General features: G+C 37.8%; 1 protein-coding gene across 2 annotated transcripts in view; it reads right to left on the reverse strand.

The window, feature by feature from the left end:
• Positions 1-12,879, reverse strand: part of EXOC6 (exocyst complex component 6) — a 174,737-nt gene that overhangs the window by 67,339 nt on the left and 94,519 nt on the right. For both annotated transcript variants that reach the window (XM_018041543.1, XM_018041544.1), the window contains exon 18: positions 9,031-9,210. In XM_018041543.1, coding sequence (XP_017897032.1) covers positions 9,031-9,210 — 180 coding nt within the window. The remainder of the gene's footprint in view (positions 1-9,030; positions 9,211-12,879) is intronic.

Raw genomic sequence — 12,879 nt, forward strand, 5'->3', positions numbered from 1 at the left:
TGGTCAGGGAACTAGATCCCACATGCTGCAACTAAAGAGGCCTCAGCAGCCAATTTAATTAATTAATTAAAAAAAAAAAAACAACATCTAACACCTCAGGGAGATTTGAAAGATAATGCATACATTTTTTAAAAAAGAAAGAACAGTATTCTATAAGAAAAGAACACATTTAAAACAGAGTGACTCCTTAAAAATTAAAATATATAACTAATAAAATATTCTCTAGATGGACTGAAAATAAAATTGAGAACTCCTCCCAAAACAGAGAACAAAAAGAGAGATAGGAAATGAAGGAAAAGATAAAAGATAAAGAAGATCAGTCTAGGAACTCTAACATCTAGTTAATAGAGTCCAGGAAAGAGAGAACAGAAAAGTGGAGGGAAAATATTATCTGAAAAATAATAAAAGAGAAGCTTCCTGTGCTGAACTTCCCCTTTGACAGAAAGGGGTCATTGAATAAAGAGCTAAGTAAATGAAATAAAAGCTTACATCTCCTCACATTATCATGACATTTTAGAATATTAAAGAATAAAAAATAGATCCTAAAACCTGGATGCCAAAAGACAATGGTAGAATGCAACAAAAATCGTCAGAGAAAAACTATTCAACCTAGAATTACTAAACTATCAATCAAACACAAGGACAGAGAAGATATTTCATGATATGCAAGGACTTAAATAGGAGAAAGTTACCGTGGCAGTTTAGCAAAACCAACCAGTAAAGCACTAAAAACACTTGAAATCCATGATACAGTTTCCAACTCTGGAGATCACAGAAAGAAAGTCCCAGGTAAACAGCTATACAGCAATTCTAGAGAGCAACTGGTACAAAGCGGAGACAGAGGCCTCTGTAGCAGTCAGAAAACATCAAATGAAGAACTGACAGAGAGAAGGGTAGGGAGGCTAATGTCTTTATTGCACACAGAAGTGAATTAAGATACTGACTAAAGAAAAGGAACAAAAATAGTATAACTATTTTATATAAAGAAGCGATAAACCTAAGAAATAGAACATCAAACTGAAGAAAAAGGACGAAGTGAGAAGTTGCTATTGAATACATGTGCCTTATCTTTCATAGTAGGGACTCACAAGATATTCTCTCTTTAAGATAACCACCAGAAGAAATGAAAACGTATGGTGAAATGGTAGTCTGTGGTTGGGGGAGATGGGAAGGCTATTTTCCATCCCAAAGACTTCTGGGATAACTGACTTATTACCATGTATACATATTAACTGAAGCAAATTTTAAAAATAACCTTTATTTTTAAAATATTTTTTAAAAAGCAACCTTCATTTTTAGTTCTATGAAATGAAACATATTAATTAGCAAATTAATTCAGAGTCTGAATGATTTGTCAACTTACATAATGTTGGTTAACTGGAATAATCAGGCCTAGACCATGAATCTCAGGATTTTCAATATAGTACTGCATCTCCAGAAAAAAATTCTTAAGAGTATGGTTTTAAAAGTTAGACACTATCCATTTCTATCTAAATCATGCACCTTCGTTCACTGGATATATATACTTATTTCTCACAGAAAGCATAATGTTTTTTAAACTGTTTATGGAAATTAAAAGTGTAAATTTAAAAGTTAGTGGCACCAGGTTCATTATTTACACATATCCCTTAGTGGTTGTAAATCAATAAAACATCTTTAACAAACACATCACTAGCATATATGAAAGAAAGAAACAGTAACTACTGTTTCCAATGGATCACTGCTGGGTCTTTAGGTGGTACTGTATTCACAGTAAGAGATGACTGAGTTCTACTTGGCAGTCATGAATTACTAAGTAACTGCAAGCTGCTCAACAATATCTTGTATTTATAGACTTGTAAGTGGTGAGTGAATGCTGAATGCTTTTAAAAATTTAACAGTGAATGGTTTTAAAATTCAAAATTGAATGGTTTTCAAATTTTCTAGCTAATATAAAATCTTATTTAAAAAACACAAAGCTTGCTTACAAGTCAGGCTTAAAAGTGTTATAAATGCATTAGAGAAAGATGACTTGTAGAACACATGTCAAAATGTTAACAGTAATTTTTCTTTTAAAAGATAACAAGATAACTTTTTTAAAATTTTCTTCTTTACTGAGCAATAGTTTTTAACTGTCAGGAAAAAATGATCAGAAACAAGAAAGTTCACTTACACATTTGAAACAGTAAACATTGCTGATTTCAACAGTACTGATTTGGGGATAAAATAATATTTATATCATGCAATAATCACACTTCACTGACATTAGCCAGCATCTGACCATTAGCCACTGTAAGTACTGTAAGCAGTCAAGCTGTAACAATTATTCAAATAAATATACTTTATAGTGAATATCTTTAAAAATTAATGAAGAAGTTTTTAAAATGCTATATAATACAAAAGCACAGAACTCAAAACTAAATAATACAAGCCAAAAATATAGGCATAAATATAAGAAAAAAAACTGTAATGATACTGAACTAAAACTAATACTATAAAAAGCTTTAAAACAACAGAGGAAGAAAGAAGGAAAGATAAAATATTTATTAATAGGGGCTACTTTATGTCAAGCACCCTGCCAGCCAACTATTCTACACATGACTTTATTTCATTCTCTGATAGTGCTATGGGTGACTGTGTTGAAGCTGAAACTCCAATACTTTGGCCACCTGATGCGAAGAGCTGACTCATTTGAAAAGACCCTGATGCAGGGAAAGATTGAGGGCAGGAGGAGAAGGAGATGACAGAGGATGAGATGGTTGGACTGTGTCACCAACTCAATGGACACGAGTTTGGGTGGGCTCCTGGAGTTGGTGATGGACAGGGAAGCCTGGTGTGCTGCGGTTCATGGGGTTGCAAAGAGTCGGACACAACTGAGCGACTGAACCGAACAGAACTGAAGTCCTATGGGGAAAATGGATTATGTCTATTTTGCAGAAGTAAAGGAGTTCAGAAAGTTAAGCAACTTGCCAGGACTCCACAGCCAGGAAGTTAAAAATCTCAGGTTCAAACATAAGTCCTTCTAACTCTACAGACCACCCTGTGCTCTCTTCCCTTCATCACTCTGGTCCCTAAGAACAGCAACATATAAGTGGGCTTAACTCTGAGTCATTAAATGGTAAGTTTCCTGAAGACAGATAATATATTTAGTAGGGAAGTTTAACATTCTGGGTATGGGGAAATACTTGTCATTATTACAAATATTGCTTTTTCAGTTACTGTTAATTCCTGTGGCCAGCAAAGAGCCTGGCTTCTCTGCTAGAGCACAGGGAAATGCAGATGAGGAGATAATCTAACATGGAAGCAAGACAACTCTTTACTTTTCATCCTCTGCACAGGCTTGCTGGCTGACTCTTAAGAGAAACAGGTGAGGAAAATAATATACCAGTTCTTTCACCCATTCAACCATAGAGACTGGAGGCATTTAAAGTAGACATTATTGGTGACCTTCCAAATTCTACAGCTTCCTACCACAACCACAGTGGTAAAGAGAAAAGAGAAGAACAATGAAGTTCTTTCTCTGAGCTCCATCAAAACCATTATCATTCACTAAGTTCTACTGTTCTCATACCCTGTGAGAAGAGAACAAAATGCTAACAGGTGGATCATAACTTTTCTAGAATCAATGAAACCTTCACTAGGCAATGTGGTCAGCAACTACAAGTCATGACTCTCTTTGATGGGAAAAATAACCTTTTGCAACAATCATAGGGACTTACAAAAAGTAAATATGCAGTGAAGTTAAGAATGGAGCTTTTAAACTGACAGTCTTATGTACTTTTTTTTTTCAGGGATGGGGTGAGACAGTTATCTTTATCCTACAGGATCTACTTGTCTGTCCAATTACTTGCAATACTGGCCAATACTTGCACTATTTGAAAGAGTGACCCTTGGTTTCACAGCTCCCATTGACTCTAACTCATGGCACTGTTTATTAACCTTGTCAAAATCAAGAATCACGGAGCCAGAGCCAGCTCCTCCCCATAATTTTTCATGGATAACTAATTCTACCTAAGCTGGTTGACTTGGGACTGACTGACTATGATGAACAAATACCTTATGAAGATTCTTTTAGTTTGAGAGAGTCCAAAACTGGGCCCTCTCTCTATCTGGGTCCAAAGGTAACTGAAGATGAGGGATTATTTTTAGCTTAAAACATTTAAATTAAAATGGCAGCTTATACATCACCATATATTGCTTAGAAAAATAATGCATTTAATAACACTGTTTTTCGCTTGAAAGAACACAAACTGAATATTTTATACAATTTCAGCATTTCAGAGAATTAATATACTCAGCCATAATAATCAATCTTGCTAAAATTTACCATAGTCAACAACTTAATACTTTTGCTTGGGAATTATGCTTTGAGTTCATCCCTTGAATAAGAATATACTGTATTGGTACCATTTTTTTCTTTTCCTAACTGTAAACCATAATTTTCTTATTTGGTCATGTCCTATATATTGCTGTTGTTGAATTTGTTGGTCTACATTTTATAAAAGTGAACTTTCCTTGCAGAAAAACCCATGTTAGATGGGATTTTAGATAAAAATCCAAAATGGCACACACTCACCTAAAACTATACAAAATATTGTAATAGATCAGGTGAGTGACAGGAGTCTGTCATTCTCAACGTCAGCAGAGTATGTGCTATGAAAAAGTAGGACTTCCCTCTAGATGTCAGCCACCTGAGGTAAGGCATTTACCCCAAACATCTCTAATAGATAATCTCTCTTAACCTCACATGAGCTAGGCACAAAATCCTTACCCATCATCTCATGTCACCCTGTGAAGCACATATTGCAACACAGAAACAAGATGTGTATCTGTGTATATGTGCACGCATGAGCAATGTGTTTACTTGTGAGAACTGGTTTTGGCTGGAAGCACAGAGATTTATACTGACAAGGTGAATGCAAATTAATTCAATAACTATTTAATGCATACTTTTTTGAAATTGCTGTAATACTGTTTAGTTGCTCAGTCATGTCCAATTCTTTGTGACCTCATGGACTGTAGCCCACCAGAGACTCTGTCCATGGGATTTGCCAGGCAAGAATACTGGAGTGGGTTGCCATTCCCTTCCCCAGGGGATCTTCCTGACCCAGGGATTGAACCCGGGTCTTCCACACTGCAGGCAGATCCTTTACCAACTGAGCTACTAGGGAGGTGGTATTAAAATTATATATATAATACACAGGTTCCCTTTCTCAACTGAAGAAATAGTGAGGAATATAGTATCAACCCTGGGTAAGCTTCTAAAGGCTCTTTGGCACAGATCCACTATAAAAATCTCTAAGAAATTCTTCTATTTTTAAGCAATACCTTCCTTCAAATATTCTAACTGGCCCTTTGATAGAGAAATAGATGGGGAGAATAACATCTTTTTTTTTCTTTTCATTTTAAACAAGGAGATGGTTAGAGGCAGTTGGGTAGGCTTCAGATTTAACTTCTTTGTGTCCACCTGTATCTTATTATGATATTAAAAAGGTAAAAATTTCTTCCTACTTTTTTTGTACAAAACTATTCCATTCACATTTTAACAGTAGTTCTGTTAGTTTAGAGTATAACTAAAGAGAAAATGTGGATCACAATAAACTGTGAAAAATTCTGAAAGAGATGGGAATACCAGACCACCTGACCTGCCTCTTGAGAAATCTGTATGCAGGTCAGGAAGCAACAGTTAGAACTGGACATGAAACAACAGACTGGTTCCAAATAGGAAAAGGGGTACGTCAAGGCTGTATATTGTCACCCTGCTTATTTAACTTCTATGCAGAGTACATCATGAGAAACGCTGGGCTGGAGGAAGCACAGGCTGGAATCAAGATTGCCAGGAGAAATCTCAATAACCTCAGATATGCAGATGATACCACCCTTATGGCAGAAAGTGAAGAAGAACTAAAGAGCCTCTTGATGAAAGTGAAAGAGGAGAGTGAAAAAGTTGGCTTAAAGCTCAACATTCAGAAAACGAACATCATGGCATCTGGTCCCATCACTTTACGGGAAATAGATGGGGAAACAGTGGTTACTTTATTTGGGGGGGCTCCAAAATCACTCCACATGGTGACTGCAGCCATGAAATTAAAAGACGCTTACTCCTTGGAAGGAAAGTTATGACCAACCTAGACAGCATATTCAAAAGCAGAGACATTACTTTGCCAACAAGTGTCCATCTAGTCAAGGCTATGGTTTTTCCAGTGGTCATGTATGGATGTGAGAGTTGGACTGTGAAGAAAGCTGAGTGCCGAAGAATTGATGCTTTTGAACTATGGTGTTGGAGAAGACTCTTGAGAGTCCCTTGGACTGAAGGAGATTCAACTAGTCCATCCTAAAGAAGACCAGTCCTGGGTGTTCATTGGAAGGACTAATGCTGAGGCTGAAACTCTAATACTTTGGCCACCTCACGTGAAGAGTTGACTCATGGGAAAAGACCCTGATGCTGGGAGGGATTGGAGGCAGGAGGAGAAGGGGACGACAAAGGATGAGATGGCTGGATGGCATCACCAACTGGATGCACATGAGTCTGGGTGAACTCTGGGAGTTGGTGATGGACAGGGAGGCCTGGCGTGCCGCGGTTCATGGGGTCACAAACAGTTGGACATGACTGAGCAACTGAATTGAACTGAATGAGAAAATGTGCATCCCACCATCCTCTGTTTGGTCTTGCCTACCTTTTTCTTTCTTTGGTAGTGCCACTAGTCTTGTGGGATCTTAGTTCCTCAACCAGTGATTGAACTGGGCCCCCAGCAGCAAAAGCATGGACTCTCATCTACTGGATTGCCAGGGAATTCCCTTTGCATCCCTCATAGGAAGAATCCAGGGTTTCAGCCTACTCACACTCAAATAATCTGTTCATCAACAGATTATTCAAGATGTAAATGTACTATGACTACATAACAGGATGGAGCAATGCTCCTATTTTACTTTTAGTCTCTGGTCTACAAATATCCAATAATTTCTTGGCCTTTTCTAAAAGAAAAGTCACTGATCATACTGAAGTAGTTTCATGAAAACTACTTCTATCAGTTTATTTCTAGTTAAGAATATGTTGTCAGTTTCAGGGCTTTGTTTTGGCTTTGGTGGGAAGTGAGTTGTAAGTTATCTGAGCTAAAAAGTAAAACAAAGTAAAGTTTCAAACAATTGATTAAAGAGGTATCATGATTCCTTTTTTCAAACTATACTACAAAGGCATACTAATCAAAACATGGCATTGGTATAAAAACAGACACACCGAACAGTGGAGCAAAATAGAGAGTCCAGGAATACACCCACACATACACGGACAACTAATTTATAGCAAAGAAGCCAAGAACATACAATGGGGAAAGGAGAATCTCTTCAATAAACAGGGTTGGGAAAACTGGGCAGCCATATGCAAAAATATGAAACTAGACCACTATCATATACTATACATAAAAATTAACTCAAATCGATTAAAAACTTGAAACTGGACTTCCCTGGTGGTACAGTGGATGGGAGTCTGTCTGCCAATGCAGGGGACACAGGTTTGATCTCTAGTGGGAAGATTCCACATGCCACAGAGCAACTACAGCCCGCACACCACAACTACTGAGCCCATACTCGAGATCCCATGAGCCACAACTACCGAAGCACGAGTGCCTAGAGCCTATGCTCCACAACAGGAGAAGCCACTTCAGTGAGAAGCCTGTGTACCACAAGGAAGAGCAGCCCCTACTCATGGCAACTAGAGAAAACCCATGAGCAGCAACAAAGACCCAGCACAACCAAAAATATATGAATAAAAAAACTTAAAAAGACTTGAAATTATAGAACTCCTATAAGAAAACATAGGAGGTAACCTCCCTGACATTGGTCTTAGCTGTGACTTTTTTAGATCTGACTCCAAAGGTAAAGAGAAACGAAAGCAAAAATAAACAAATGAGACTCCATGAAACTAAAAAACGTTTTCTGTTGAAGGAAACCATCAACAAAATGAAAAGCAACCCACCAAATAGGAAGAGATTTTTGCAAATTATATACAACAGCAGTTAAAATCCTTGCCGTATAATGAACTCACATAATTCAACAACAAAAAACCCAACAACTCAAAAACTGGGCAGAAGATCTGAAGAGCCATTTCTCTAAAGTCATTTTGCTGGCCATACAGATGGCCAGCAGGCACATGAAAAGATGTTCAACATCACTAACCATCAGGAAAATGCAAATCAAAACTTCAATGAGATATCACCTCACATCTATTAGAATGGCTATTATTAAAAAAAAAAAAAACAGAAATAATAAGTATTGCAGAGAATGTGGAGAAAAGGGAACCCCCATATGCTGTTGGTGAGAATGTAAACTGGTGTAACCACTATGGAAATTAATATGGAGATTCCTCAAAAAATTAAGAGTAGAACTGCCATATGATCTAGCTATTTCAGTTGTGTATATTTCTTTGAAAAAAAGGAAAAGTACTAATTTGAAAGTATATACACCACTATGATCACTGAAGCGTAATTTACAACAGCCAAGATATGAGAACAACCTAAGTGTCCATGAATGGATAATGAAAATGTGCCATATATATATACAACAGAATGCCACATAGCTATAAAAAAGGAAGGAAATCTTGCCACTGCGACAACATGGATGGACCAGGAGGCTATTATGCTAAGTGAAATAAGTCAGATTGAGAAAGACAAATACTATAGGATTTCACTTTTATGTAGAATCAAACAAAACGAAAACAAACTCATAGATACACAGAACAGACTGGTGGTTACCAGAGGGTTAGGAGCTGGGGGAGGGTGAAGTAGACGGTAACTAGATTTATGATAGTGGTCACTGTAGTGTTCACAAATACCAATTTATAATATTATATACCTGAAATTTATATGATGTTATAAACCAATTTTAACTAAAAAAAAAAAGTTAAATTAACATTTTTCAGAAATTGATTTACAGAAAAGGAAATATTCAAACTAGGAAGTGGTTTAAACAAGTAAGCCTCCAAATAAAACTGAATTCTAAAATATATTTTAGTAAGCAAAATTATAACAATTTTTTGACATTTTTTATACTTACAGGCAAATGAGTAAACACTTGAAAGATGCTTCTCAAAAAATTAATAAGATCCATTAAATAACCACTAGCTCTTCCATCTGGCTCAGACATTGTCCAGTCATAATCAGCAAGCTGAACAAATTCATCAATTTTTTGATTAAGCTTGGTATATATTTCTCCCTCTGCTGCATGTCGGGCATCCTGACAGGATACAACAAAACAAAAAGTGAAAAACAAGTTACAAAATCAGGTAAATAAACAAGTTTTCTTAAAACTCCAAATTTTATTTTTTATATTTCTTTGGTTTAATATTTTAAACATTTATTCAAAATCCAACAAAACTGTAAGATTTCTGGTTGAAAGTACTCTATTTGACATCATTTTTTTCCCCCAAATTCACTTTTACTTTTTTTGTCTTTATTTGGTAGTACAACTTATCAGTTATCAATTCTGAACTGTTCTCACAGCTCTAAGATCCTTGGGAGAAACAGAAACGGAAAACAAAAGTTGTCGAGAATGCAGACGACATATATCCACTGACTCGCTGAGGGAAATTAAGTTGGACTATCACATAAGAAATGAAATCATTACTGCTGTTTTGAGTAGAAGAGGCCCACCCCCCACCCACTGCTCCCAAAAAGGTTAACTTCTCAAGAGAAAAGAAACGGAGTGACGAAAAAAAGCAGAGTAAGAATACTCAAACATTTTCTGATCCATTAAAGCAACAAGAAAACTAGCAAAAATTGTCAAAAATCAATTTTTCCAGAGGTCTGGAAATTAATTCAAAACCTGCAGCAATTCAAGCAGCATCTACTCATGAAAAACTGCTGAACCTTGGTATGGAAACAAGCTCTATGATGTTTTAATGTGCCCCTTTTCACTTTTCCTCACTAGCTCCAGGTTCACAGTATCCTTGAAAATCAATATCCCACAGTCAGTCAGTCAGTTCAATCGCTCAGTCCTGTCCGACTCTTTGCGACACCATGAATCACAGCACGCCAGGTCTCCCTGTCCATCACCAACTCCCAGAGTCCACCTAAACCTGTGTCCATCGAGTCGGTGACGCCATCCAACCATCTCATCTTCTGTCGCCCCCTTTTCCTTCTGCCCTCAATCTTTCCCAGCATCAGGGTCTTTTCAAATGAGTCAGCTCTTCGCATCAGGTGGCTAAAGTATTGGAATTTCAGCTTCAACATCAGTCCTTCCAATGAATAACCAGGACTGATCTCCTTTATGATGGACTGGTTGGATCTCCTTGGAGTCCAAGAGACATGCAAGAGTCTTCTCCAACACCACAGTTCAAAAGCATCAAATCTTCGGCGCTCAGCTTTCTTCACAGTCCAACTCTCACATCTATACATGACCACTGGAAAAACCATAGCCTTGACTAGATGGACATTTGTTGGCAAAGTAATGTCTCTGCTTTTGAATATGCTGTCGAGGTTGGTCATAACTTTCCTTCCAAGAAGTAAGCGTCTTTTAATTTCATGGCTGCAATCGCTATCTGGAGTGATTTTGGAGCCCCCCAAAATAAAGTAACCACTGTTTCCCCATCTATTTCCCATGAAGTGATGGGACAAGATGCCATGATCTTAGTTTTCTGAATGTTGAGCTTTAAGCCAACTTTTTCACTCTCCTCTTTCACTTTCATCAAGAGGCTCTTTAGTTCTTCTTCACTTTCTGCCATAAGGGTGGTATCATCTGCATATCTGAGGTTATTGAGATTTCTCCTGGCAATCTTGATTCCAGCTTGTGCTTCATCCACCCCAGCGTTTCTCATGATGTACTCTGCATAGAAGTTAAATAAGCAGGGTGACAATATACAGCCTTGACGTACCCCTTTTCCTATTTGGAACCAGTCTGTTGTTTCATGTCCAGTTCTAACTGTTGCTTCCTGACCTGCATACAGATTTCTCAAGAGGCAGGTCAGATGGTCTGGTATTCCCATCTCTTTCAGAATTTTTCACAGTTTATTGTGATCCATACAGTCAAAGGCTTTGGCATAGTCAAAAAAGCAGAAATAGATGTTTTTCTGGAACTCTCTTGCTTTTTCCATGATCCAGCGGATGTTGGCAATTCGATCTCTGGTTCCTCTGCCTTTTCTAAAACCAGCTTGAACATCTGGAAGTTCACAGTTCATGTATTGCTGAAGCCTGGCTTGGAGAATTTTAAGCATCACTTTACTAGCACGTGAGATGAGTGCAGTTACGGTAGTTTGAGCATTCTTTGGCATTGCCTTTCTTTGGGATTGGAATGAAAACTGACCTTTTCCAGTCCTGTGGCCACTGCTGAGTTTTCCAAATTTGCTGGCATATTGCGTGCAGCACTTTCACAGCATTGTCTTTCAGGATTTGAAATAGCTCAACTGGAATTCCATCACCTCCACTAGCTTTTTTCGTAGTGATGCTTCCTAAGGCCCACTTGACTTCACATTCCAGGATGTCTGGCTCTAGGTGAATGATCACACCATCGTGATTATCTGGGTCATGAAGATATTTTTGTATAGTTCTTTTGCGTATTCTTGCCACCTCATCTTAATATCTTCTGATTCTGTTAGGTCCATACCATTTGTGTCCTGTATTGAGCCCATCATTGCATGAAATGTTCCCTTGGTATCTCTCATTTTCTTGAAGAGATCTGTAGTCTTTCCCATTCTATTGTTTTCCTCTATTTCTTTGCATTGATCACTGAGGAAGGCTTTTTTATCTCTTCTTGCTATTCTTTGGAACTCTGCATTCAAACGGGTATATCTTTCCTTTTCTCCTTTGCTTTTCACTTCCCTTCTTTTCACAGCTATTTGTAAGGCCTCCTCAGACAACCATTTTGCTTTTTTGCATTTCTTTTCCGTGGGGATGGTCTTGATCCCTGTCTCCTGTACAATGTCACGAACCTCATTCCATAGTTCATCACACACTCTATCTATCAGATCTAGGCCCTTAACTCTATTTCTCACTTCCACTGTAAGGCATTTGATTTAGGTCATACCTGAATGGTCTAGTGGTTTTCTCCACTTTCTTCAATTTCAGTCTGAATTTGGCAATAAGGAGTTCATGATCTGAGCCACAATCAGTTCCTGGTCTTGTTTTTGCTGACTATATAGAGCTTCTCCATCTTTGGCTGCAAAGAATATAATCAATGATTTCGGTGTCAACCATCTGATGATGTCCATGTGTAGAGTCCTCTCTTGTGTTGTTGGAAGAGGGTGTTTGCTATGACCAGTGCATTTTCTTGGCAGAACTCTATTAGCCTTTGCCCTGCTTCATTTTGTACTCTAAGGCCAAATTTGCCTGTTACTCCAGGTATGTCTTGACTTCCTACTTTAGCACTCCAGTCCTTTATAATGAAAAGGACATCTTTTTTGGATATTAGTTCTAGAAGGTCTTGTAGGGTTCATAGAACTGTTCAACTTCAGCTTCTTCAGCATTACTGGTCGGGGCATAGACTTGGATTACCATGATATTGAATGATTTGCCTTGGAAACGAACAGAGATCATTCTGTCGTTTTTGAGATTGCATCCAAGTACTGCATTTTGGACTCTTTTGTTGACGATGATGGCTACTTCATTTCTTCTAAGGGATTCCTGCCCTCAGTAGTAGATATAATGGTCATCTGAGTTCAATTCACCCGTTCCAGTCCATCTCGATTCCTAGAATGTCCAGTTCACTGATTCCTAGAATGTCAATGTTCACCCTTGTCATCTCCTGTTTGACCCACAACAGTGGTAAAAACCTGTGTTGGCCTGTCAGGGGCAGAATGAGTTGGCACTCCTTTAAAGCCATATTCCCAGAGAATTATCATTAGTAGATCTATCTGGTGATTCCCTGGAAGACTCCACTTGCAGAGATGTCTTTACATGACCTAAAAACAGG

Source organism: Capra hircus, chromosome 26 (genome assembly GCF_001704415.2).
Source record: "Capra hircus breed San Clemente chromosome 26, ASM170441v1, whole genome shotgun sequence".
In the NCBI taxonomy this organism is placed as follows: domain Eukaryota; kingdom Metazoa; phylum Chordata; class Mammalia; order Artiodactyla; family Bovidae; genus Capra; species Capra hircus.